General features: G+C 39.7%; 1 protein-coding gene and 1 long non-coding RNA gene across 2 annotated transcripts; one reads left to right on the top strand and one right to left on the bottom strand.

Moving 5' to 3' along the window:
• The first annotated feature begins 1,646 nt into the window (after positions 1 to 1,646).
• Positions 1,647 to 25,253, top strand: LOC148413063 (filamin-A-interacting protein 1-like). Its single transcript, XM_088433969.1, has 6 exons — positions 1,647 to 1,801; positions 14,402 to 14,684; positions 15,277 to 15,450; positions 15,540 to 15,718; positions 20,070 to 22,857; positions 24,737 to 25,253. Exons 2-6 carry the CDS (start codon positions 14,409 to 14,411, stop codon positions 24,941 to 24,943), a joined length of 3,624 nt encoding a protein of 1,207 aa, XP_088290095.1. The 5' UTR covers positions 1,647 to 1,801; positions 14,402 to 14,408; the 3' UTR covers positions 24,944 to 25,253.
• Positions 9,332 to 20,250, bottom strand: LOC148413064 (uncharacterized). The gene is made up of 6 exons (XR_015867838.1): positions 20,104 to 20,250; positions 17,429 to 17,549; positions 17,059 to 17,176; positions 14,282 to 14,508; positions 10,045 to 10,290; positions 9,332 to 9,861 (listed from the first exon to the last, which is right to left on the bottom strand). It is a non-coding gene; the product is annotated as an uncharacterized LOC148413064 (long non-coding RNA).
• Positions 25,254 to 27,630: the final 2,377 nt, after the last annotated feature.

Here is a 27,630-nt window from a genome sequence, read left to right as displayed (position 1 = left end):
ATGTAACTTTTTGGAATGTGTGTAGCTTGCTACATCTGGTTTAAAAAGACACAGCCTTTGATATAAGAACTTGATACCAACAAAGATGTATGGTGGTGGCATTATCATGGTCTAGGGCTGCTTTGCTTCCTCAGGACTGGGACTGCATGGTGTGATCAACAGAAAAATCAGTTTTTCTGTTCATCAGGAGATCCTGAAGGAGAATATCCAGCCATCAGTTTGTGCCCTCAAACTTGGGTGCTCTTGAATCATACAGAAGGACAATGATTCAAAACATTTCAGAATGGCTCAAAAAGAACATTATCAGGATTTGGAGTGGCCAAGTCAAAGTCTGGATTTAAATCCAATTGAGATACAGTGATTTGACTTCAAACGGGCAGTTCATGCTAGAAAACCCTCCAATATGGTAGCAATGAAATAATTCTGCAAATTAGAGTGTTCCAAAATTCCTCCACAGCAATGTGAAAGATTATTCCTCCCTCCTCCTCCTTATTAAGAAGAAGCTTATTTTGGTTAAACCACTTTGCACTGAATTAAATTATGTTGCGATGTACACTGAATAAATGAAATGATCTTTTTGAATATTTATTGTGTTGCATTATAGCCTTTTGTGCTGTTGCCAATTCTGAAGCTAAACCAACACAGGTGCTTCATTCAAAAGCTGGCATCCATGTTTCTTCCACGGAACGCCTTGACAGAAGGTAAGAGAGCCTTCTGAATGTCCTAAATTACGGACTGAAATGTAGGGGGCCTTTGAGCCACATCTTCCCACCACTCATCACAGATATTGTGATAGACCATGAGAAAACGAAACCACGGAGAAAACATTTGTCAAGATCCCACGGCACACTGTATTCAGTCAAACATAGTGTAAATGTGCTCTTGAAATGACATGTTTTGAATGATGGAGGTCTGTGATCTACTGAGTGTTATTCTAGCAGTGAAGTAATGTTTTTATATCGCTCCTCTTGTGGATCACATTGGAGCAAATGAAGTGTACTGTAGAGCTCAGTATCTAATGTAGGCCGACTACGCGCTGACTTCTAAATTGACATTGTAGCAAGCGTAGCTACAGAAGTGTTGGAAAGTTTGGCTCACACCCTCACTCCGAGACCACCTATACGTCAGCAGTCGGTTGTTCCTTGGAGCAATTCAAGGGGTCGTGTGTCTGCTGTCATTGGACTTTCCCAGCATGATGACATGGTTCAGCTGTCATCCCAGGTCAGCGGGCAGAGTTAGCGGTCTTGCTGCCTGGCCAAATCGTCTAAGATTCAGATAACCTCAGCTGCCAACAGCACCCATGCTGGCAAGAGGGAAGGAGTTATATATAGAGTGGAACTTTTTTAGCTCCTGTGACTCTGAGGAGAAGAATTTCAAGGGATGCGCAATTGTACGTCTATTTTCTTCCTTGTGGCAGACACAGTCGTTCTGCCAACAGGTCAAAACACTCAAACTGTCTTTAATTTTATGTCAATACTTACCCCAAGTGCCTTCTGGTGAGGATTGCTGTGTTTTAGCAGAACTGAATAGACTGTGGGAGTGAACGAAGGAGGGAGGGTAAGGGAGAGAGAGAGCGAGAGAGTTAAGAGTGGGAAGTTACAGTGTTCCATTATTGCTTTCTTCTATTCCCTCCCTGATCCGACCAAGTGAGAGGGAAAGGATCATGGAGACTGCTTTTTGTAACGCTCAATAGTCAGTACCACTACAGGACAATTCAAGTGGATATTTGTGAATGATTCGCTTTGCTACATTACTAGGATTAGGGGTGACCATCAACTAAAAGTGGGCGACAAGACACCAGGTAACACTTTTGTCAATTTATTTTTCAACAAACTGTCTTGTTCCTCTTGTCAGACTGAAAAAAAGAAATTGTTAAAGTCATTGTATGCTAGTAACATTTTGGCCTTATTTAATTCAAGTCAGCGCTATTCACTGCGTGAATGAACAAGGTTTCTTTTCAATGCATCGCAAGTTATTTGCTCATGACTTAAAAATTGTATTCATGCTATGAGAGCTTGACCATTGTTATCCAAAATGATGAGTGGTTAGAGTCATGAATAAAATATCTGGATGAATTGCATTTTATTGCCATATATGAATGTGGCCATTTAGTTCGTGTTTGCATGTGGGAAGAAACCCACCCAACAATGAAGGATGATAGCACACTGAGTCATGAGCATGAAGTCATAAAAAGGCCTATGGACATTCACTGGAGCGGTTGCTAGATTTATTCCAAACTCTTTTACTAGTGCAAAACATAAAAGCTAAACAATGTTAAAATTCAAATGTAATACACCTAAGGCGTGTTGATCTTGGTGAAATTTCAGCTCCCCGGTCTCTTGTTTTTTTATGTTTCCATATTGTTAAGTTTTTTTATTTATTTAGGGTTTGCTTTCTGTGTCGTAAAATTTCAAATCAAGTTCAGGAAGATCAGCATCAACGTCATTAGCATGTCTTAAAATGTTAAATGAAAACTTAAACAACACCTCCCCATTGTTTTCTACAGTTTAAAAAAAAAAACTGGACTCATAAAATTTCAAACAAATAAGGTAAAGAGGATTCCCAATCTCACCAGAATTTCTTAGAAAGACTTCCCTGAAGTTAACACTGTTTTAAATAGATTTATTATCAGCTATCATATAGTTTCTGGTATTTGTTAAAATGCTGAGAACCAGCATCAATAATTGATGCATGTAGCTTCCAGAACAAATAATAACTATTTAAAAGTAATATAAGTAGTATTGCAAACATGTGTCATATATTCATTCACCCCTGAACAATTTTAATCACACCAGTGTAAAAACAAGCTAAACACTGAATAATCCATCTTAACCTTGATGACCTGCGACAACACATAAAGATACTGGAGTTTTACTGCTTTAAAAGTGGGTCTGCTTTACTGTGTAACAAACAAACAAAAAGCAAAACTGAAGACACGCACACACTACTTCTCAGCATCCTCCGCAGGATGACATTTCATGCAGTGTACATGAAGTAAGGGTGTTAAAATAAACTCAATTCTTCTACATGAGGTCATCAGCCTTCTGGAGGAGACTTATGGGTTCAGGCACTACTCACTCTGACTATGTGTCAACATGCAGTATACTGTACACTGCCACAGTATATCAAAAAGAAAATGTGAAACATACCTCAGGGTGGCTTTCATTGCCTTTAAAGTTTCATTCGGTCAAAAAGTCATGCGCAACCTCACTTTTCTCTCACCCTCGCCCTTCCTCTTGTGGTCTACCACCCTGCCTGGCTAATTTCTGCCACAAAGAGAACCAGTGGTTGTATTACTCATCAATGTTTGTCATGTGCTCAAATCTGCTCATTGAAAGGGCATTTTAGCTTGACCAGTGCTCAATGTCCACCCGAAGGACCACTTGAACAAGACACATTGGTGAATATGGTGCAATTATTGTCTTGTAGATGAATAAAGAATGATTGTAAATATTTCTAGTGTCAGATGGTGGCCAAGAAGTCCAACCCTAACCCATTAAGTGAATACCAATACTGTATCGACTCATGACACACTCAAATATTTACTCTATGCATTTTATATATATATATATATATATATATATATATATATATATATATATATATATATATATATATATATATATATATATATATATATATATTGTGTGCAAAATCAGGCTCACTGAGTAAATGGCATATTTGCCTTAATTTCCAAGATCTTAGCGATGGCCCTGGACTGAGCCAGCTAAAGTGTGCTCATTCCTGGCTCGTGCACTGATGACCCAAGATGGCTTGGGACGGAAGAACTCATGTGAAAAGCATGACATGATGATGTCCATCAACACTTAAATGTATGTTGTGTATCAGTAATATGCTCCTATGCAGCATCAGGGCACTTATCCCTTGTCATTGAATGAAAATGAAAAATGCTAATACGGATACTGTTTGATTGATTTATTGATTTTTTGTGGGTTGTATGCATTTTCTGAATGTGAGGGCGCTGTCGACTCTGAGGGGTACCAAAATTCAAGTGGAAATTCAATTATGCAGTATTCAAAATTATTCAATATATAATATATTGAATATTTTGTGGGCGCCATAAAACAAACATGGAGATTAAAGAGGGCGTCAGGTCACTCTATCTTATTGACAGTCACATAGCACATGTTTAAAGTCATTAAATGTTTCAAGTGTGTGGAGTGCATTGCTAAAATTCAACACACAAAATGACAAATAAAAAACCCCACAAAGACATTTAAACAATTTTAAACAACGCAGGTAAGAATTTGACCGGGTTCAAATCCAGCTGGCTCTGGCCTTCTTGTGTGAAGTTTGCATGTTCTCACCTGGCATTCCGATTTCCTCCCACACTCCAAAGACATGCATGTGTTGGACATACTAAATTGTCCTTAGGTGTCCACTGGTGTCTGAATGGGTATTCATGTGTGTGCCCTGCTATTGGCTGGCAACCAGTTCAGGGTGTCCCCCGCCTAAAGCCTGAAGTCATCTGGGATAGGCACCAGCAAACCTGCGACCCTTGTGAGGATAAGCAGCTCTAGATAATGGATGGATGAATGGTATAAGAATGTGTTCTGTTTTTATTACATTTTGACACACTTAGAGTTGCCCGTAGCATATCGCTAATCCTATAAAGTATGTCCTTATGATTGTAGTGTAATGGAAATTGTATTTAAGTACCATATCACTGTATTCATTATGCATTCTGCTCATTTCTTATTCATTGAAACTGCCCCTTGTTCCAGCCCAAAAACGCATAAGGGCCCTCACCTGATTGTTTTGAATGACCTGAACTTAATATAGAACATTACACAACGTGAAGCTCTAGTGTGTCACACATTGCCTTGACATAGCATATATAGACAACAGGGATGACAAACGGTATCAATCGTCCCCTGTGAAACTAGAGCTGTGACACATGCCTCTTATAGCAGTTTTTAAATAAATATAAGCTCATAAAATAAAGACAAAAGGTCTTTTGTCCAGATCAGAAATTCACCCACATGTAGAATGGAATTGGTGCCAGCATTTACACTAAAGTATCCTACGTATGAAAGCAACAGAACTACCGGCGTCTTCTCTCTGAGTCTGGAGGGCCTCAGCAACAGCTGTCACAAACACATGCGCAGCACCGAGACTTCAGTTGACTTCCAAAAAATGCAGTTTAGACACATTTGGATGTTTCACAGATCACTGATACTCATAAATCACTTGGTTTAAAAATAAGTCCTCAGACTCCATAACAACTTCAGATCTTCTCCAGATCATTTGAACCTGTATAGCAAGGCGGCAAAGTGTCGTGGCTATTAACAGTGGATTCGCAGCTAATTGGTGCCTAACAGGTAAAATTTTAGAGCGGTTCTAAGGCCAATACTTGTCTGGTTGCATTTTTCTGCAAAAGCACATTGATAACAAGTTGGACTCCTAAATGAATGACTAAAACCAAACATTAGGAAAGATAAACACATTGAAAGTTGATTACCTCGTTGGACACTGAAGTCATTCTTTATGAAATGCCACTAGGAAGCATTTTTATTGTGCAAATTGCAATCTGTTCTCTATCGGTGTGTCTGAGACACCTTTACATACAATTCATACTGCAGCTGTACACTGTGTGTTTAAAATGATAAAATTGGAGCAACAAGACAACTTGGAGGCCAATTAGTATCACTGAGTAGATTGTGTACAACTACGAAGATTCTACTTCACTCTGTTAGAACAAAATGGCACTGACAACAGCATCATGTTCATCTGCATCGCTTCTGAACTGAGAATCAAAACAGCCAAAGAATCTGTAAAAACTACCATCAAAACATAGAGTTGTTAGTAAACACATGAAATATTTTCAGCATTGTCGTGAGCACCCTTTTAAAAACTGCACTGAAATTTGAAATTATTTAAACATTTAACATATCAAAGGGGCATACAACAGAAAAAAAAAAGTTTAAATTTGAGACAAAAACTGAACTTTCTGGAGTGCTTGCTCATTAAAGAGTGAAATGATTTAAATTAAATTTCCATCCATACTTTTATTCAAAAACTTTATTTCATGTTGACATTGCAGAAAGAAATTGAGGATGACTCAGTGTCCGGTTCGGTCAGTCATGTCACTGAATCAGCAAATATGTTGATTGTTGTATTTGAAAGTAAAATCAAATAGATAATCATCTGCTTTCATGGACCACAGACGCCTGAGAATAGTTAATATTGAGAGAGTCTGTAAGCAAGGGCTCTAGTAGAGGATTAATCAACTATCAAAAAATTAAGCTTCGTAAGATAATCGTTGTTGATTAATTGATCAATCACCGTATGTTTCGGTCATTTTCAAAAGTCTCAAGAGGGGTCAGAGGAGTTTGTTAATATAATGACAAAATGGCTCAGTTGGAAGCATTGAGTAGCTGCTTGCTTGGCTTGCCATGGTCTCGCGCTGCCCCTGCTGAAAAGAATCGCCTGCTTCCCCATAACTAAATGCCGTGAACTGTCGTATAGAGATTGGATTTTCAATGCTTTGTACTTCTTGATCATTACTATATTTTGCCTGATTGATGTCAGAGAACATATATATATATATATATATATATATATATATATATATATATATATATATATATATATATATATATATATATATTTATATATATATGGGAAGTGATTAAAATTGTGAAAAACGTTGCAAAATCCTCTAATCAGAGGCTACTGAAATATTTTTTATGTGCAGCCTCAAACAGACACAAGAACACATGTGATGCATTATTTAGAGAAAAACTGGACTATTTTTCCTTGTCATGCCCATTGTTATGCACAATTCATCACCATCAGATTGCCCAATAGTACTGGCTGGATTCTTGCTTCTTGAGATCCTGATTCCTGCACATCGAGCAGACGCACTCATCCATATGCTTGATTACTGCAAGGACTCATCAGCATTGTCAAGAAATGCTGACATTTGGTATTTTAAGGTGACTTATACATGTATGAGTTGCAGTTGCTGCTTAAACAGTTTGCATACCAAATCTTAGTTTTCCGAGGACACGGCAGTTACATAATATTTGACCCCTGAGGTCACTGGTCGTCTAGACCGGAACGCACTGTCCATCAAAATCCTGGAACGTACTGCTGTTTTGTACCCCTGGACGGCAATTTGCTGGCCAAGTTTTCATTAATGGATTGATTTGAATTGCCAACTGTATCAAATTCAAAAATTCTTGGCTGGCTTTGTCTCTCATGTCAGGATGAAATGGGCCCTCTAGCATTTTAAGGTGTGAGCTAACAGAGCAAGTTGCCAAACACGAGCATTTTTTTTTCCTTATTTAGTTACAGGGAGAATTAGGACCACTCAGAAGAGAAAAAAATCTCGACTAATGTAAAAATATTCGGATCTGATAGTTATATATGTATTTTTTTATCTTCACTCAGCTTTCTCATATGGTGTTTTCATGTTCTCCCTGTATTTGGGTACTCCAGTCTTCTTCAGTCCAGAAATATGCATGTTATGTTAATTTAATATTAAACTGTCAAATTGTCCAAGCGTCATTGAAAATTAGGAGAAATAGTGCTGTTTTCTTTTGTCATTTGCCAAATAATATAACATATTTAAATAAAATATCGTCCCTCCTGTCCATTGCAAGACTTGCTATGGTTTGTAACATTAGCATCTTTATTGCTCTGGTTAACAGTGTTTGTAATCCCAGCCGGGTGCTTTGCATTTATATGGTTGGTTAAACTTCAGCAACTTCTATGGTAAGCAAGCTCCTTCTTACAAAGAATGCACATCATTCACAGTGATCAAAGGTGCCGTCGCGGAGTTTTTTATAAATGTACTATTCATCGGGCCAACAACTCTCACAAGCTTGTCCATTTTACCCTTGCCCCTGCTCCTAAACTGGCCCCCCTACCCACAACAGAATGCCATCAGGTTGCGTGAAGCCAGTTTTCTCAACTATATTTTGCCAGGCCCCCGCTAGAAAAGAGAAAACTTATAAAAAAACTATAAATACGATTGTTATTGATGAATATTGTTTAAGTATACCTACACATGTATCCTTTTTGACATTAACAACAAAATAACGCAATATAAATCAACTTTCAACAACTGCTAATTATTTTTTATTGCGTTTACAGCTTAGTCTAAAATGGAAAAAAAAGAAGCAAGTGCACCAAAGTGCCTGAAACTAAAAGAAAATGATGAAAATTATTACTTGATTGCAATTACATTCCACATGACAAGAACAAAGCCTTTTTCCTGGGATCATCCCCGCCCCCCCTGGCATCACCTCGCGCCCCCCCCAGGGGGGTTCGCCCCACTATTTGATAATCACTGCGTTAAACAAAACGACAGTCGATCAGTGTCCACTTCAAGGTTTTCCAAAAGCCAACAACTCAAGCACAAAAGCCCTGATGCCTAAAAACAGATCTAATAATCATACAGACAGACTAAAAAACATAATGCCTAAGCTATAATTGTAATTAATTGATTGCAATTAATCTTTTATCCCTAAATAATAAAACTTTTGGATTAATTGACCACTATACTGAAAATAAAAGCAAATATGGAGTGTTTCCTTTGTAACTCGGTTTAACTCTGTAGTCTGATTAATCTAATCTAATCTTTCTCGTCTACCATAAAACAAATACTGTACTATAATATAAAATTACCATGTCCATGTGAACTGTTTACAAAGCTTAGTTTATGCTGCCACTCTACACACCACTACGAGGAAGCTATTTTGCATTTGATACTTTGTGTAAAAAAAATGAGCACCAAATTTAGACCAAAGATTAAAGTCATGTAGCAACCATTGGTGGTATCCACCCACTGACCACTGACATACTTTATAGCCAGCTCCTTCTTTTCTCTATGGAATGAGGCACTATAAATACTTGTATGTATGCATGACAGCTGGACTTGCCATGAGTTACATTTGGGTTCCCATTTTTAAATTTAGCCGTTGTTTGTTGCATCTACTGTCTACTCAGAACACACAATACTGCACCATGGTGGATACTAATGTTGTGAATTTATGGTGTGGGCTGTCTGGCTGCCACCAAAGACCTTTGACGAAAGCCTGATTGTCTGACAACTCTTTTTAATTCTCAATTAAAACAACTGGGAGAGCTGCATGCCAGACTGGAATGTAGGGCATGTGACTGGAATGCCCATTTGTTGCTCAGGAGAATTCAACACAAGTCAAGTCAAGGTTTCAATGACCAGGAAAGGCGGATCAAACAGGAAGGCAGAGAAGTGATGATAAATTCCTTCCATTCCTGGTTGAGCCTAAATGAGAGTGATCAAATATAACAGCCCATGTGATATCATTATCAAATTGCAGGTATTTTATTAAACACATTTGTATTCAATGTGAAGAAACTAAATGATGAGGAACTCACTTACATACTGTATGCATATCATCTTTAGGGAACAGTATTTGTCTTAAGGACTATACTGAGATGTTCTGATTTTTCATATAAAATGCAATATCCGCTATCCATCCACTGCACCGCTTATCATTGCTACTTTTGTGGCAAATAGAAACAACTGAACAAAAAAAGCTAAATTACATAAGTAATGCAATTTTTCTTGACTTCAATCTAACAGCAATTTTTAACAAAGATTTGGGTCAAGATTGGGTGGCTCGTGAATGCGTAGTTAGCATGTCCTCTCACTCTCCAAAAACATGCATGGCACGAATTGGGCACACTAAATTGTCCTGAAATTGGCTGGCAACCAGGGTGTGCCCCGCCTACTGCCCGACGTCAGCTGGGATAGGCACCATCAAGCTTTGGACCTTTTTGAGGATAAGCGCCTGTAGAAAATGGGTGGATGGATGGATGGATGGGTTCAGATCTCAGTTTTTATCGTCCCTGTTTTCATTAAAAAAAAAAGAAAGAAAGAAAAGGAAAGGAGTGTGTATGTAAAAAAAACAAAAAAAAACTTTTGGAACTAAAACAAAATAAAACATTATGCCAATGGTTACTTGGTTAAGAGATCATGCTATTTTAAACTTTCTACAGGTAACTATAGGTATACATTTGATTATATATCACCTTGGCACAATGTTGATTGCATTTCTTGTCCATTGGTAAGATGCCTGATTTGCTTAAACACTGCTTTTCACCTTGTGCCTGCCACGCCCCTTTTATGATGTCGTCCCAACACTGACTGCTAGGGCGGTCCTCAATTCGATTGCTGATCGGGCGGGGGCTGGTACTGAGAACGCAGCAATGTGCAGGAATGCTCAGAGATGCATGAATGGAGGAAAACACCTTACAGTTAATTATCTGGAGGGTAAGCTGTGGAGAAGAAAAACTGAGTTTAATTTTGGAAGACAGGCCAACTTTAATAATAATCGGCATAATAATGAAATAACACATTTTTAGTTTTTCAAACCTTTCTCCATACTTTATAATCACAAAATGTCAGGAAGTTGAACACTTTTAATGGCACAATGCACTCGTGCTATTGAACATGTTCGTCTTTTGCTAACGGTTTGTTGTGAAGGTGCCAATGAAATTTCCCATGCGTTACATCAGTTTGCGGCAGGATAATTTCTTAATTTAGACAGACTGCAGCCAGCTGGCTCTGTTGCACCATGAAGAGTGGCCCTGCAACTTGAGAGCAACAGTTACTGTACCGTAGTAGTACGCGGATTATCATGGCCTGAATCCAGTATATAAAAATAAAGCAGTGATCGCCTGATTTTGTCACCACTATTCACAGTTACACACTCTTCATCACTTGTGCCAAGTCAGGTGATCTTTCAAACCATAAGGACATTTGTCACATCTCATTCGAAAGTGTTGATGCTGCCTGGATGAGCCCCAGAAGCACGTTTGAGTGCACTCCTGGGCCGCATACGACACTACAATCAGTTATCCACAGGATAGGAAGTATTGAAATGAATCAAGTAGAACTCCAGAAGTAAGATGAGGCATACAATTTTATGCGTAATTTTATACTAGTACTTTCTTTTCCCTTTGATAAAACAGTTCTTGCAATCTTCTATTCTTCTCCCTAAATGCACAAGTCTTATTTCTGCTGGAAATAGGGTACATTCGGAGAGGTCAGCTTCAAGCATCATTAACATTAGTGTAGTTAGGATTTCCCTTCATCTCGAGCCAGAATCTTTAACAAACAAGCTCTCGATCGTGCATATTGGTGTAATTCTGATTCCATTGGTGTTCAAAGACATACGGTTCTCTATTGAGTGTATAGCACAACATTCCCAATTGTGGTGTTGTGCAATCACTTTTGCACACACTTCCATTTGCTTCAATTTTTTTTTTTCACACTTGTTCAGAAAGTGTGTTCTGTCTGATGATGTGGCACTTCAAAGTTCAAAATAACTTCAAGTCAATGACTTCATTTGAGTCACATTTTTTTTGTATTTTGACGATCCTGCAAGGATTAAGGATTTATTAAATAACAGCAACAATAACAAAAGATAATATCAGGGAATATAAATGTAGGGCTGCATCTAATGAATATTTTAGTATTTGAGTATCTAACTCAAAGTTCTAATAACTGAGTGTTGGCCAGTTTTGTTGTTTGGTTGAAAACCTATTATGATAAAAAAATACATATATATATATATATATATATATATATATATATATATTGTTTGTTTGTTTTTTTTTAAAATTTTATTTTATTTTCACCAAAAGGCCTTTTTCAAGCTATTTAGACGGTTAAATACATGCATATAACTTATGGAATAATGCCATTGGCACATTAGCAGTTCATATTCTTATGAATTATGAGGTGGTTAATTTCTTTACCATGACAATAATGTGCACGTACATCTATTGCCTCTCTATCAAGTGCAATTGTGGGAATAGCACCAGCTATCATTTGGTTTTCAATTGACAGCAAAACCACTCTTGTATTGGTGAAGGTTCACAGACAGCTGTGTGCTCCCAAACACTCATTTTCAATTTCAATTTTGTCCTGTTCTATAGTCAAAAAAGTAACTTATGAAATGAAATGAAATGTTGCTGTTTACTTGGCTAACTAAAAATCAAAATCGCTTCTCCCCAACTACGGTTTAAAATCGTAAGTAAAAATAGGAGTGGTTGCTTGAATAATGTGCGCATGTGTTTAGTCTACAGGGGTGGTGTAGCGGTGGTACAAGGGCCTCACTCTGATGTCACTGCGCCTCTCGCAAGCCATTTTTATCTGCTCGGGCAGGTTAAAAATACCGTTAAAAATAATGGTATCAGAGTGCAGAACAAGCAAGTAATTTTTAGAACAGAATTAATCGAGGAAAATAATACTTTGGGGGTGTTTAGGCTGATAATATAACATTTTAAGATGGTTAGAAGCTCCAAAAAGTTAATTTTCTATGATAGGGCCCATTTAACATAGAACACAGGAGTCAAACTCCAGTATCCTCTCACACATAATTCAAATGAATCGGATCATTTTCAAGTTCCTGCAGAGCTTGCTAATAAGCTCATCATTTGAATTTGGTGTGTTGGGTAGAGAAAACCAAAAAACATGCAGGATACCGGCCGTGGAGGACTAGAGTTCAACATCATAGGGTATAAAACAACAATTTTTAAAGCTGCTAACCTGCAGAAGCCGGCTTCCAGAACAATTTGTGAGAATTTCCATATTTGCAAAATGATCTCAATATTACTCCCAATTGTTGTAACAGTATCTAACAGTTTTAAACATTGAAGGAGTGGAGTGTTGTAATATGACTGATGCTTTCATCACCACATTGTGAGTATAAAAGTGGATGAAAGACAAACTACAATGTATTGTTGATGAATGTTCTTATTAATCATACTAAAAGTGTTGATTCACTTATTGTATAAGCATCCTCAAGAAGGATTTTAATGACTTAACCCAGTTCTGTACTTACTCATTCAGATGATGTTAAGTTTAAAAGATAACAAACATTACTTGTCTCAAGGACGGGTTGAGATTAGAAACACACAGATGCACACATGGGAGACAAAAACACATACTCCCTTTTGGATGAAATACAAGTGTGTTTGAACAATGAACACACAACAAGTGAGTCATAATCTTCTTCCAGGCAATTTCCACCTGTGCTAAAATCATTAAGGTTACAAGGGAGGCATGCTGCATTGCTTCTGTTATGATTAATGGAGAAAAACTAGAATTTGAGAAAGTTGCATAATTTAAACTTGCGTCGGTAGGTTCCAACTCACCCGTTACTTACTTTAAAACAAGCAGTACAGAAAATGGAGGGATGCTGTAGCTGGATGGATGATACAGAGGAAGCCAATTTACATTTTTTGTTAGTCCGTCACTCGTTGTTGCCCTGCCCCTCTTTCATCATAGTTGCTCTGCTATTTTTTCAAGCCAAAAAAATGTAATAATTGGTCCGTCACTCACTCCTGTCATCATCGCATGCACAACTAAAATTAAAATTTTATCATCACACTGAAAAATATAAATAATTAAACCTATGAAAAAAGTAGTCTTGATAGATCAGCCTCAAACAAAAAGAAAAAGCGGAACTTTACATTCTTCACCTCGGTCATCCAAACTGAGTATACGAGCTAGTGTGTATTGCCCTGGCACTAGACTGCGAAACAATCAATTCCACTGGGGAGCATACAGAGACAGTTGTGATTCAGGCACACACTAAGTCATTTTTTTTTTCAGAAATGGTAACGTGCTCAGTGCCGTGCAAGTAATTTATTCATTCAAATTATTATTAAAAAGCAAAATAACCCCAAATCTCTTAATACTTAATTTTAAACATGCTTTTTCTTTAAGCCTGTGTAATGAATGTGCTAAGCAAGAGTTTGTACAGTATGCGTTTCAGTTCATGAAACCATGACTCTGAAATGCAGCACAAACATTGAGATCCCAGACATCCCAGCTGGCTACCTTCAATGAGGAAAAAGTGTTACTCAGTGCAATAGATTAAGGATAATTTCTCTCTTAATAGTAACTACAGCTTACTAATCCTCTAAAACTCAACCAGGTACTCCTGGATGCATGTATCTATGCATGCATGCTTACTGCCTGCACTGTCTTCACACTTGCTCCCAAGTATGTGGCAGGTTTAACATTTCTTAGAAATTTGAAAGATTTAACTGGGTGAGATTACAAGCCATTACCAATCATGACAGATGACCGGTGACGCAGTTGGTGAGGATTACCGAGACAGATAAAAATTACAGACTAATTCTACTGTTCCGTCGGGCTTTGGCTGCCATTTTTAAAATGGTTTTGTCTGTCGGCAGTCTGTCGGCAAAACTGACGTACCGACGGAGAGTTCATCAGTACAATCGGACTGCTTACCTCTTGATAGATTGATGAATGGACGGATGATTGGAACAAAAAAGAAAACTAGGACACATTTTTCAAATCCTCCATACTTTTTAAAGTCCGATTATATACTTCTCCTTGTTTTTGACCTAGGTGGGAGATGAGATCCAAAAGCAGTGAGGTGGCACGGCCGACCAACATGGGACTCGGGGTCCCACAGGATGACCATGACATCAGCCATGAGCAGGATGTTTGTATTGCTGTGAGGAACATGAAAGCCAAAGATCAAAAGGAGGGTGAAGATAACATGGCGGTGATATTTGACAAAGAGCAGACAGTGATGGACTCTAAAACTGGAGAAAAAGGAGGTGTTATCATGAATCTATCCAAACAAGATCTACTCAAACTTCTGGGGATCATGGAAGGAGAGATTCAAGTGAGTTTGCAAAAAGTCTTCAGCATCCGATCTGACCCGCAGCCATTTAGTGAAATGCTTAAGTTAGGTCTCACTTACTAAATATTTATTAACACTAAATTTGGATCGCAAACATGCAAACATTCAAAATATGCGCAGCAGAAAGTGAAATGGACTGAAAACACAGAGCAGTCAGCATTGAAGTTGAACTAGAACACCACCCTGTGGTGAATGATGACTCTTCACCTCAACAGAAAAGGCAGAAGAAACATCCCTCATATATACTGTATTCCAGAGATATCATTAATGAACTGTATATTAAAATAACCTGAATCAAAAAAGTCTTTGCAACACAAACTGTGCTTGCTCTGTGATTACAGCATTTTATTATGAGGACAGATGACCGAGTAAACCATGACCGGTTTCCCACACATAATCTAAGGCAAAACAACTGCCCCATCACGATTCTAAAAGTGAAGTAAATCCATTAATTTATGTGAAAAACAGAAAATTACAGCATGCTAACATCATTTCCTGCATAATCACTCTTTTTTGTGTGAACTTCAAGCAACATTATTCTTTTTAAATCTTTTACATCTCTGTATTACTCCAGGCCAGAGAAGATGTTATCAGCATGCTAAAATCTAAGCAGACCCCTCACGTGACCCCTGTATTAGGAGACGGCTCTTCTGCAGGTAGCTCAGCCCTCCAGGCCCTGCAGCGGGACGGCCTCATCGCAGGCACCCCACCAAACACCCACATTGTATACCAAAAGCCCATGATTGAGGTCAGTCACAGCAATCTTTTGCAACATTCGATTATCACGTCCCCTAAACTGAGCACAGCTTGCGCATTGTTCTTTGTGCTGATTTGCAGCTGGAGCGCCTGCAGGAGAAGCACAGAGAAACCTACAGGCGGATGCTGGGTCAATTGCTGCTCGCTGAAAAGTGCCACCGTCGCACCGTTCATGAGCTGGACAGCGAGAAGTGCAAACATGTTGATTACATGAACAAGAGTGACGACTTCACCAATCTCCTTGAGCAAGAGAGAGAAAGGTGAGGAAAGACGTGTAGGCTGTAGATAGCTTTATTCATGCAATGAATACACAGCAGATAATGTAGGGTTCTATAATTTATGGAGTAGGTGTGAAACGCAAGGCCTGGGGGTTAGATCCGGCCCGCCACATTATTTCATGTGGCACATCTGATTTGACTTCAAGTTTCCGGCTAAAATAACAAACTTGTAAATTGTTTTCAACTTTTCAAATCTGTGTGTGGGTCCTGTACCTACATTTATTGACAAACCTCAGAAAAGTGTTTAAAATGTATTCATCATTATGGTTGTGTAAGTGGAAGTGGTGTCAAACTAAAGCTAATGTTTTGATATGTGCTTACATTTTGTCCCTTGAATGTTTAAAAAGAAGGCAAGCATAATCATCAAATTTTAAATATTAACAACTACAACAGTATGGGGATCAGAAAGGAAAGGTTGGATGTGCAAGGTGTCTGGTTTTTAAGAGGAGACTGTAAAGGCTGTATTAAAAAATAAAGGGTACATAAAAGTTTGAAGCATCGTGTATAACAAAAACATTTCACTGTCATTGGAGCAATTGTTCAGCCCTAGATAGGGACAATGACCCAGGATGTTATTACTATTTCAAGGAAACAAACATTACACACGGGCAAATATTAAATATTGCCTTTGTTAGTTTGTGTTTTTGACACTTTTAGATAAATACAAACACCTCCTGGTAATATTAACCATAAAACTGGTTAAAACAAGATGATTGGTTCTGGACATGTTTGGGTGATTAAATACGTCCCAAGTCAAAGTGGACATTATCTCTGTTCCTTGCAAGCAAACACAACAGGAGGGCGAGCTGGTCAAAATGTTGCTATAATAAAATTCTTTACTTTAAAAAAAAAAATCTTAAAATTTTTAATGATCACATTTCTGTAAAATCATGATTAAAGTGAAATATTAAATAAAAAAAAAGTTAAATCCACTTGGACCACTTACATCTAATTGGAAAAAAAAAAATGATTTCCAAAAATTCAACAATTACATATATACGTATAAAGATCCACACTTAATTTGGATGAAATATGACAGAATTGCTATCTAAATTAATAGTATTGATTTTGTTGTTGTTAGCATCCCAGGAAGGGCAAAGATTACATTCACTTTTGTGGTGAGACTCAAGTGAGGGGCGGAAGGTAGATGAATTCCCTGAGCAAGCGGCACACTTTTACATTTAAGACCAAAAATGAAGTGCACCAATCAAATAATTTTTGATGCATATATGTGTGCAATCACACAAGACATTTTGGACTCACAATAACATAACTAGAATGTTAGGAATGCACAAGCATTTGAAGTGTGAACATTTTCTTACCCCTTTGAGAGTCAAATGTGTCGTTTTCACTCATACGATGAAAAATGACTGCCATTCTATATGCGTAGAGTGAATATTTTCTGTTGACCTTTTAAACCATCACCCCTTCAATGAATGCCTGCAGGAACGAATCAAAAGCATGTCAGAGAGAATAACTTTTTACTTTAAAGTCAAGCTAAGCTAAGTGGCTGTGACAAGAGATCTTTGTTTAACTGGTTGTGATTTAGGTCAACCCTAGTACTGATGATGGATATCAAATCAACGCCACATCTGCATGAAAGTTTCAGGATTCCATATGCATACAGAGTAAATACAAATAAAAATAGATACATGCAAAATTCTCTTTTGAGAAACATAAACGTTTCATTACCTAAACAAAACCCCATTCCTGCTGTATCTGCAAGCAAGGTTCTTCCTTGTCTTTTTCAGCTGGAAACAAAAAAAATCTCACTTTCCATTAGTGTGATGTCCTCCAGCACTCTGGGTGAGGGCTAAGTGGAGAGAGGGGAAAAAAAACGGTTGTGTGCCAAACAGTCACAGGAATGCAGAAAATGGGCACCAAATAAGCTCTTTCAGACGGGGGACCATCAGCAATTAATACCTCTCAGATAACAGATTCATTTGTGTGTCAAGAAACTCAAATATCTAAGTGACATCATGGTGGTTGATGCTTTACAGAGAGACAAATTCAATCTTGGAGGGGTGAATATGTTGATAATAATAGATATTAGGCTACTTATAATGAGTTCAAACACAACGTTTTTTTTTGTGATCTTAACATCATTTAGTATGTCCTGAAGATAAAGTACAACAAGACTAAAATAATTACCAAGCATGTTTGCCATACTGGTGGTCATATGGTCAATATGTAGAAATATTTCAATATAAATTTGTTAAATAAATATACTGTATGCTTCCGAGTGCCATGTCATATGTTGCTTCTTAGTATCTGTTCCTGTCACTGTGTTTTACTACAACAATGTCGTAGTTAGTAGAACAGATATTATGTACTGTAATTGTCTGTTATTATGGTTGTCTAATGTCCACTTTGTTTCTTATTTGTTCCTCTTAACAGCACATCAGGCTTGCTGCATATTATCAACCCAACATTCGAGTTTCACAAAATACTTTTTTTTTTTTAGTCGTGAGAAATAAATTATGTAACACACTACTGTCGTGACAGCTTTTTGGCAACTTTTTTGGAGACTGATAGTTTTTATTGTGTTTCAGTAAATTCCTCAGGAAACACAGGATAAAATGATTTGCCATGATTGTACTTTTTTTTTTTTTTTTTTTTTAGTTCTCATGTATACATTTCAACTGTCAATGCATTTAAAGACTATGAAACCAGATCAGTTACTCATTTAAATAAAGTAATATGAATATTTACTCGTTTTTGAAAAACACATTTGTGTCACCATAACAATTAAATTGCTTTACTTCTGGTAAAAACAAACAGATTTATAGCTTTCTGTATTAAACGATAACAACATGGCCTCAATGCTTCTAACTAGTTGCACAAGTTATATGACCTTTCTTCAATCAATATTTTCTATTCAGATGATTTCAGGGATGTGGCTGTGATTACTTAAGATCTCTCAGAAAATAACTAAATCCCATGGTGTGGGTTTTAGACTCTCATAAACTAACTAAAAAAGGACACATCCAACCTTTCTGTATCTGTTTCCCTCATCACAGGAAACCTGTGCTAGTCCAATTTCCCCTCAAGGGGAGCTACAGCAAACAATTTCTTAAACAGTTTCCTTAAATAGTTTTACCCTCAAAATGTCAGAAAACAGAAAAATCCTCAAATGAACTTTGAGGAATTACAAACTGTGTGATGTTTTACTCAGCAGGCCTAAATTGTCTGGAAAATTGTTCGGACTGGCCTTCACTCAAACATCTCAGTATTGCATGGAAGCAGGAAAATTGGGGGAGTTTTGCAGAACACTCCTCCTATGGCAAAAATCCCACCCTTTCACAGTCCAAAGTAGAACAGTGCACAGTCTCTCTCACTTTCTTCCACATGAACACACACACGCGCGCGCAAACACACACACACAGACACACATTACAGCCTTATAAGGATGAGGTGACATCGCTCACCAGAGGTCTGATGGTTATTCACTGCAGTAATTCACCTTTGATAGTCTTTAAATAAGCACGCTTGAGATGTGACAGAGGATAATTTGTGGAAAAAGAGGCCCTGGCTACTTGTCACGCATCCTGATTGGATTTTGTATCACTGTAATTATGCCTTTGTGTTGCTTGTAAAACAACAGTGGTAAGTTCTGAATGGGTTCTTTTTCTAACACATTTGCATTTGATGGTGCATTGACATGTGAAATTCATGACATTCCATATCTTTTTACATGCTGTTAAGATTTATAGCTCATTTTGATAATGCAATGTTTATGGTGGTGCAGGGGAGAACATGTAACAAAGCACTGTGGTTTGTATGCATGCTGTTGGATCAGCATAAATCAGCATTAGCAGATTGGAAAAGAGAAAAGAGAAAACCCTGCATGGTAACATGAGGGTAAACATCAGTTTGTGCATTACTCCTGACATTATTTGGGAGGAAGGAAGTACATACTTTGGAAGCGCTGGATATAACATTTAACTGGTTTTGGCTCAAGTATCATTTGAGTTGATGAGTAATTACTTGCATGTTCTGTACTGTTTGTGAGCTGTATCCAACCCGCAGCAAATTTGAGCTGTATAAAAATCCATTGCAGACAGAAATGAAAAAAAAAAGTAAAGAAGATCATGTTTTCCACTGCACCACAGGAAATGTGTAATACCTAACAGTAGCACAGTAGTGGTAATAATAGCAATAAATAATATCAAATAAATTACTTTCATCTCTGCCTAACCATAACATTATTGAATAAGAATGATCCATTTTTGTATAATAATTGTTAGTGCAGAAACCAAAAAAGTAACAAGTAACAATAAGATCTATTACATGCTCAACTAATGCATACATTTGATCCCCCCCTCACTTTTAGACTAAAGACGCTGCTTGACAACGAAAAAGCCTACCAGGTGAAAAAGGAGAAGGAGCATTCTAAACGTCTGGCCAAGGTGCAAGAGGAGCTGGTGAAACTGAGATCCTTTGCCCTGATGTTGGTCAATGAGCGGCAACAGCACTTGGAGCAAATGGACCAACAAACTCAGCGGGTCCAGGAACTGAGCCAGCAGCTTCAGCAGCAGAGGAGGATACTAAGTGAAGCCAGGGAGCATGCTCAGGAAGATGCCCACAGGGTCCTGGGCTTAGAAGCCGAGCTTAAAGAAAAAACTGTCACGCTCGCTCAGCAGCATGAAGAGATGAACACTAAGCTTGCCAGTCAGGAGCTTCTCAACCGTCAACTCAATTCAAAAATTCAAAAGCTTTTACGTACAGTGGATGAGATGGAGGAGAACAATAAGGCCTTGAGGAAATCTGAAGAGGAACTGCAGGAGATGGGGGACAAAACTAGTAAAGGAGAGTGTGTGAACTCTAACTTGATAACCGAGCTGGAGAATTTAAGAAAGCGGGTGCTGGAGATGGAAGGAAACGATGAGGAGATCACTCGAACAGAAAATCAGTGCAAGGAGCTCAGGAAAAAGCTGCAGGAGGAGAATAATAAAAGCAAAGAACTTCGGATAGAGGTGGAGAAACTTCACAAAAGAATGATAGAGTTAGAAAAACTTGAAGGTGCTTTTAACATCAGTAAGACAGAGTCTGCTCAGTTATATACTGCTTTAGAACGGGAAAAGGGCCTTACCAAAGAGCTCTCTGAGGAGGTTGTGACTCTCAAGATCCGAATGAAAGAGCTGGAATCCTCTGAACTCAAGTTAGAAAAGTCAGAGCTCAACCTGAAGGATGATTTAGGTAAGCTGAAGTCATTGACGGTAGCTTTAATGGAAGAACGAAAGACTTTGGTGGAGAGAATGACGTTAGATGAAAAGAAAAAGGAGGACCTTAGTAGGATGGTCAAAGATGAGCAGAATAAGGTTATGGAGGTGACAGAAAAATTGATAGAAGAAAGCAAAAAACTCTTAAAGTTGAAATCAGAAATGGAAACAAAGGTCGATAGTTTGACCAGTGAAAAAAGGGACCTCAGCACGAAGCTGGCATATGAAACCGATAAAACAAAGGATCTTCTTTCAAAGGTTAGCCAAATGAAAAAGAGGTTGGATAGCTTTGAGCAAACAGAAAGGCTGCCTGCAAACAAAACGGTGAAATGTGAACAAGGAAGAGCACCCGACGCTGGAAAAAGAGAAGATAAGAAAATTAAAGAACTCACCTTTGAAATAGAGCACCTAAGAAATCGTCTTAAACAACTTGAGGTAGTTGAGGGAGATCTGATCAAAACAGAAGATCAATATGACATTTTGGAAAAAAGGTTTATAACAGAACAAGACAAAGCCAATGTTCTTTCCCAGCAAGTGGAGGCCATGAGGAGTCAGATAGCACGTAACAAAGCGATTGAGAAAGGAGAGCTGGACAGTCAGGAGGAACACCTTCGACAGCAGTACCAGAGAGAGGAGGCCAAAACCAGGGAGATGCAGGCAGATGTTGTTGCTCTGAAGGAAAAAATTCATGAACTAATGCACAAAGAGGACCAGCTTTCACAATTGCAAGTGGACTACTCAGTCCTACAGCAGAGATTCTTTGAAGAAGAAGAGAAAGCCAAGAGTATGGGCACTGAGGTTCTCCATTTGACCAAAGAACTGGAGATAGCAAAGCGTCACAGTCGTGCACTTAGGCCCAGTTTGAATGGACGGAGGATGGTTGATGTTGCTGTCACATCCACTGGAGTACAGACAGAAGCATTGTCCAATGGTCCAACAGAAGAAGATACTCCAGCTGGTTTTATCAGGAAGTCAGTTCAAGAAGAGAATCACATCATGAACAATTTAAGGCAGAAGAGTCTGAAGAAACCAACAGAAAAGACTGGTGGCATTGAACGCTCCCCTTCATCTGGAAGTGATCTCAGTATGAAGAAATCCTGGATTCCTTGGATGAGGAAGAAAGACACCAACTCTCATGAACCCAGCCTGGAAAAAACACAGGTTAATAGCAATCCAAACCTGACTATGGCCCACAAGCAGGGGCAGCCTTTACACATCCGAGTGACACCCGACCATCAAAACAATATGGCCACTCTTGAAATCAGTAGCACAACCGTTGAGGATGTTTTCTCAGCATCAACACCACTAAATGCAAACCCGTCACAACCTAAATCTAGAATTACAATCATTCCAGCGCAATCTGCTACAACTCGGGTAAAATCCACCAGTGGACAACAGGGCCCAGACAGAACCAAATCCCCAGTCACCATCACTGCCATTTCCAGAGCCAAGTCCCCAGACACCAGCCAAGCTTCTTCCTCTACCTCGGGAAGGCCAATGTCTCCTGTCACAATCATGACAGTTAGCACCACGGCAGTGCCTGACGCCTCTTCCTCCCCAGAACCCCAAGAGATGACCATGGGCAGGGCCGTGTTCAAGGTTACGCCCGAAAAGCAAATGGTGCCAATGCCTCTAAGGAAGGGTAACAATAACACGAGCATCATCACCACCACTGATGATAACAAGATCCATATCCATCTTGGTAACAGTCTGACCCCAAAGATGGTAGTCAGGCCAGTGTCTGCTGTAAGCGAGAGCAAGGAACTGACCCTGTCAACTGGAACAGTGTTGCGCTCCCCTCGCCAAATGACCATGACCCGGACCACACAGAACAAAGTGATGAGCACCATTACCATTTCCCCTGTTGCATCAAACTCGACCAGATCCACACAAAGCACGGTATGGTTTTTTTTTCTCAGGCTCAAGATGACGATGATATCCAATAGGATACAAACGTCTAAGGCCAGCAGTGATATTTCATTTTCGCAGCAGTCATTTTGGGAATGGAAAACTGGAGGCTTCATCATATGTTGAGATTTTCGATAAAGGTGCACATATAGTACCGCACATTTACTGTACATGTACACATTTGCACCAATTTAAATGCCTGCACCCCAGAATCTAAAGCCATCTGTCCATCACCATCAAGTAATCTCCTACATAACAAAAACAGAATAAACAAACACAATTATGGCCCTGTGCACACCATGATAGACCTTATTTTATATGATACACATCAATTATTCTGTCTTTACAAAGTATTTAACTGACACACGATGTCATTCATTTCCTGAAGTGTTTATTTAATAATATGTTCAAAATATTCATTTAATAATATGTTCACTATTGCGAAACTGCACTGCATCATAGTGAGGGATGTGACGTGAGGAAGATTTTGATTCGTTTAAACCACAGTTACAGTAAATGGGAAAGCAGTGTATGAATTAGATATTATTATTCTCTGCAAATTATCATAATGTTCTGTCTTGCCATTATGCTAAAACAACATATCTAATATGCTGGCAGATGACTTTTACACTTTGCAGTCACTTTCTTCGATTACTTAGTAGAGATGTTCAATAACATTTTTTTTCAGACCAATCTTGAGTTGTGATTGATATCAATAGTAACAAGTAACAATACCACAAACACATGTACATTTGAGATAAAGTATTTTCTCAAAAAAGTAATGACATTTTTTTAAAAATACTTATATATTCCATCCATCCATTTTCTCTAGCCGCTTTATCCTCACATGGGCCGCAGGCTTGCTGGTGCCTATCCCAGCTGGCTTCAGGCAGTAGATGGAGGACACCCTGAACCGGTTGCCAACCAATCGCAGGACTATACATTCCATTTTAGCATTTTCCTTACAAAGTATTTAAAATAATGGCAATTTTTATTCTTCTAAACTGTAATTTCTTCTTGATGATGCTCCAAGAGTGTGGTGGATGCAAGTACTGTATTGACTAACATTGTGAGTACCAATACCTTGAAAGGCCAAATACTGGCCTGATATTGATATTAGCTTCGCCAATTCCTAACTTAATATTCCCCCCCATGGCGTATGCTCGTCAAACACCCTTTGGCATTATTTGAACAAATGCTATGCATATTCTGATGCATGTCCAAATCATTTTGAACATACTTGCCAATACTCTTGAACTTACTTGCAAGTAAGTTTGAAAGGGGTTGCCAGTCAAAAATATTACTTCACATTGGCAGCTCCGCTTCTGTGATGAATACAAATTAAATGGTGATTATTTTCAAGTATCCCTATGTGAACTGAAGGCCATAAGAGCGAAGCAGTGTTGCAATTTCAATGGACCTTATGATATCCCCTTTGTGACTCAGATTGCTAGCGTGACAAAAAAAGGCCCTATGGGCTGGCCTCAGCACAGCAGAGCTAATGATGTGGCATTTTGCCACCCTGCTACAGGCATGCTGCAATTTATATTTGTTTCACAGTGTTTACATTCACAAACAGATTCACATGGCTCTGTGCCCCCTGGCTGAGAAAAAAACAGCCTTGCAGCAGTAACCACACACAGAAACCATGCTGAGCCAACTGGGTTGCAAATGAAAGAATGGATAAATATTTGCAGTTTTATTCTATTGCTGTCCAATGTTTGGAGATTTTGAATTCCTGTTTTGCATTTTTTTTTTAATGAACAACTTCATTTTCCATTCCAATGCCAAATGCTTCCATTCTCCTGCCTGAGAAACTGTACTCTCTCACTTTGCCTCTCTTTTTTTTTGTCTCTCTATTGCCAAACAGTGTGGGCACGATTCCCAGGCCCCTCGTACGGGGCTGACCCGCATCCCAATGTCCAAGAGCCTGAAAACAGGAAAGACGGTGCTGGGTTCCTTGGGTATAACAAGTGGAGTGAAGGCAGAGTCACGTGCTGAGAGTCAATCAATGAGGATAGAACTTAAAAAATCAACCGCGAATGGCATTTCTTATCAAAATGGTGGAAAAGGCTGACTAGCAAACCAAAATACTCTATGGTGCTAAAGAGACAATAATGCATTGATAACACAACAGCAGTGAAGTGAGTGACTGAAGATTATTTTTACATATTTATGGATAATCTTTTGTATTTCCCTGTCACATATCATATATGCTTCAGTTATTTACATTACTAAAATATATAAAGAAAAAAAAGATCAAATCCATCTGCCACTAATTGTTCAATCATATATGAGGAAAACTTCCAATGTATGATGTTTATTTTCATGTAATTTGTGTTATAATTGTATGTATATCATTTGTCATTAAACTTATTTTGAACTTATTAAGTGTTCATATTCATTAGGGAAAAAAGCATACATGTATGCAGTTTAGTTTCATGTCATTTTTGTTATAATTGTATGTAAATCATTTGTTATTAAAATTATTGCTGCCCAAAGGTGTTGGACCAGCAGGGAAATGGGAAAGGGTCCGTGTAGCCCGGGAAACACGGACCCCTCCAGCTATTTTCCGGGGGATGCAGGCAGCGGAGCTGTGTGCGGGGACACGCACATCACGAGTGGGCCACTTGTAATGGTGGGCTGGACTGATGTGGGGGATCCCAGTCATGTTTTGATCCAGATTGGGGACATTTCCTGCACAGCCCTGGTGGAGACTGGGTCTTCTACTACAATTGTGAGACCTGACATCGTTCCAGCAGAAACCGTCTTGAGATCAGTGGTCACAAAACTGAAGACAGTGACTAGTGAAACAGCCCAGATGAGGGGCAGGGGGAAATTTGTGTTTGCTTTGGGGAATTTGTCAACTACTCACTCCGCATGGGTGGCTGACGTGAGTGACCCCTGCATACTAGGGAGAGACTTTTTGAAGGCTGCTAGCTGTGTGTTGGACATGGGGGCTGGGGTACTCATCCTTCCGAGTGGTCAGCAGGTGAAGCTGATCACAGCCTCCTAGGAAGGCGATGAGCGGGTCGCCACAAACACGGCTGACCCACAGCAGTCGACAGTAGAGCGGGTAGAGTCCGCTAGCCCTGAAGAGGCTGGTTCCCAGTTTGGACCACCATGCTCGACCCCACAACAGTCAATGGTAGAGCAAGTAGAGTTCGCTTGCCCAACAATAAATGGCTCACCATGAGTGGGAGCGGTGCCGAACTCCGGCTGGCTAGATGGAGGCTAGATGGAGGCAATTCGGTCCATCTGGGAGAGGAACTGCGGTGGCCTGGATGGTGGACAGCAAGAACAGCTGTGGCAGTTGCTGTGGGACTTTGAGGGCATATTTGCTCTCAGTGAGAATGAAGTGGGGCTCACTCACCTGGTGGAGCACCACATTGACACGGGAGACGCACGGCCTGTCAAGGTACGTCCCAGACGGCTGTCCCTGATCCAGCAGGAAGCTGCAGACCAGGAGGTCAGGGCCATGCTCGAGGCGGGAATCATTGAGCCCTCTGACAGCTGGTCATGGTGCCCAGGAAAAAAAGTTCCAGACCACGGTTTTGTGTGGACTACAGGCCTTTGAATAAGGTGACCAGAAAGGACTGTTACCCTCTTCCCTGGATTGATGATTCGCTGGACTTGGTGGCCGGATCTACTTGGTTCTCATCACTCGACCTGCGCAGTGGATAATGGCAGGTCCCCCTCACTGCTGAGTCAAGGCCTAAAACAGCTTTTTGTACAGCCAGAGGACACTGGCAGATCAGAGTCATGAGTTTTGGGCTGCGCAATGCCCCCGGGACTTTTGAGCGTCAGATGGACACTGTACTGGCAGACATTCCAAGGCAAGAGTGCCTGGTGTATTTGAATGATGTCCTTGTCCATGGAGGATCCTTCCAGGCTGTGCTGGAGTCAGTGAGACTGGTTCTGGGGATGATAGCGGCTGCTGGATTGAATCTGCACCCAGAGAAGTGGTCACTTCATGCGTCGAGAGGTGGAGTTCTTGGGTCATCGAGTGAATGGGGCTGGCATCAGCACACTGGAGGAGAAGATCAGAGCCATTAAGGACTGGCCAGTACTACGAGATCAGAAGCAGTTGAAGAGCTTCTTGGGGCTGGCCTCCTACTACAGGCGGTTTGTGAAGGGGTTTTCTTGCATTGGGGCACCTCTGTTCCATCTCCTCCAGAACAATCAAACCTTCACTTGGACGCCGGTCTGCCAGGAGGCATTCTCCCGCCTCAAGAAGTCTCTCATGAATGCTCCTGTTCTTGCCCTGCCTGACCCGGTATTGCCTTTTGTGCTGGACACGGACGCTAGCAACACTGGTATGGGGGCAGTGTTGTCGCAGGCGGGCCCAGAGGGTGAGTGAGTGGTGGCCTACTTCAGCCGCATCTTCAATAAAAACGAAAGGCGCTACTGTGTGACGAGGCGTGGGCTGCTAGCAGTTGTTCTGGCTGCTCGCCATTTCAAATACTATCTGTGTGGAGTGCCCTTCACCATAAGAACGGACCATGCTGCCCTGCAGTGGTTGATGTCATTCAAGGAGCCAGAGGGCCAAGTGGCGCGCTGGCTGGAGGAACTACAGGCATTCCATTTCACAGTGGTGCATCGGGCTGGGGCTCAGAATGCTAATGCTGATGCCCTTTCGCGGTGACCATGTGCTGCTGATGGCTGTAGCTACTGTGACCGGCGGGATGCCAGAGAGTTGGAGCTGCGGGGAGAGGACACTGCTGATGGGCCTTCTCGCTGCACTTTGGAGGCCACGAACATCGG

The sequence above is a fragment of the Hippichthys cyanospilos genome, chromosome 14 (assembly GCF_059441005.1).
Source record: "Hippichthys cyanospilos isolate Australia breed blue-spotted pipefish chromosome 14, RoL_Hcya_1.0, whole genome shotgun sequence".
NCBI lineage: Eukaryota > Metazoa > Chordata > Actinopteri > Syngnathiformes > Syngnathidae > Hippichthys > Hippichthys cyanospilos.
The sequence above is the reverse complement of the archived record's forward strand: the minus strand, read 5'-3'. Positions and strand labels throughout refer to the sequence as shown.

Bases quoted from the DNA above. Each gene is read 5' to 3' on its own strand.
- LOC148413063 (XM_088433969.1), top strand. From the start codon at position 14,409: ATGAGATCCAAAAGCAGTGAGGTGGCACGGCCGACCAACATGGGACTC. The intron at 15,451-15,539 runs GTCAGTCACAGC...GCTGATTTGCAG, and splicing joins ACCAAAAGCCCATGATTGAG to CTGGAGCGCCTGCAGGAGAA. The intron at 22,858-24,736 runs GTATGGTTTTTT...ATTGCCAAACAG, and splicing joins CCAGATCCACACAAAGCACG to TGTGGGCACGATTCCCAGGC.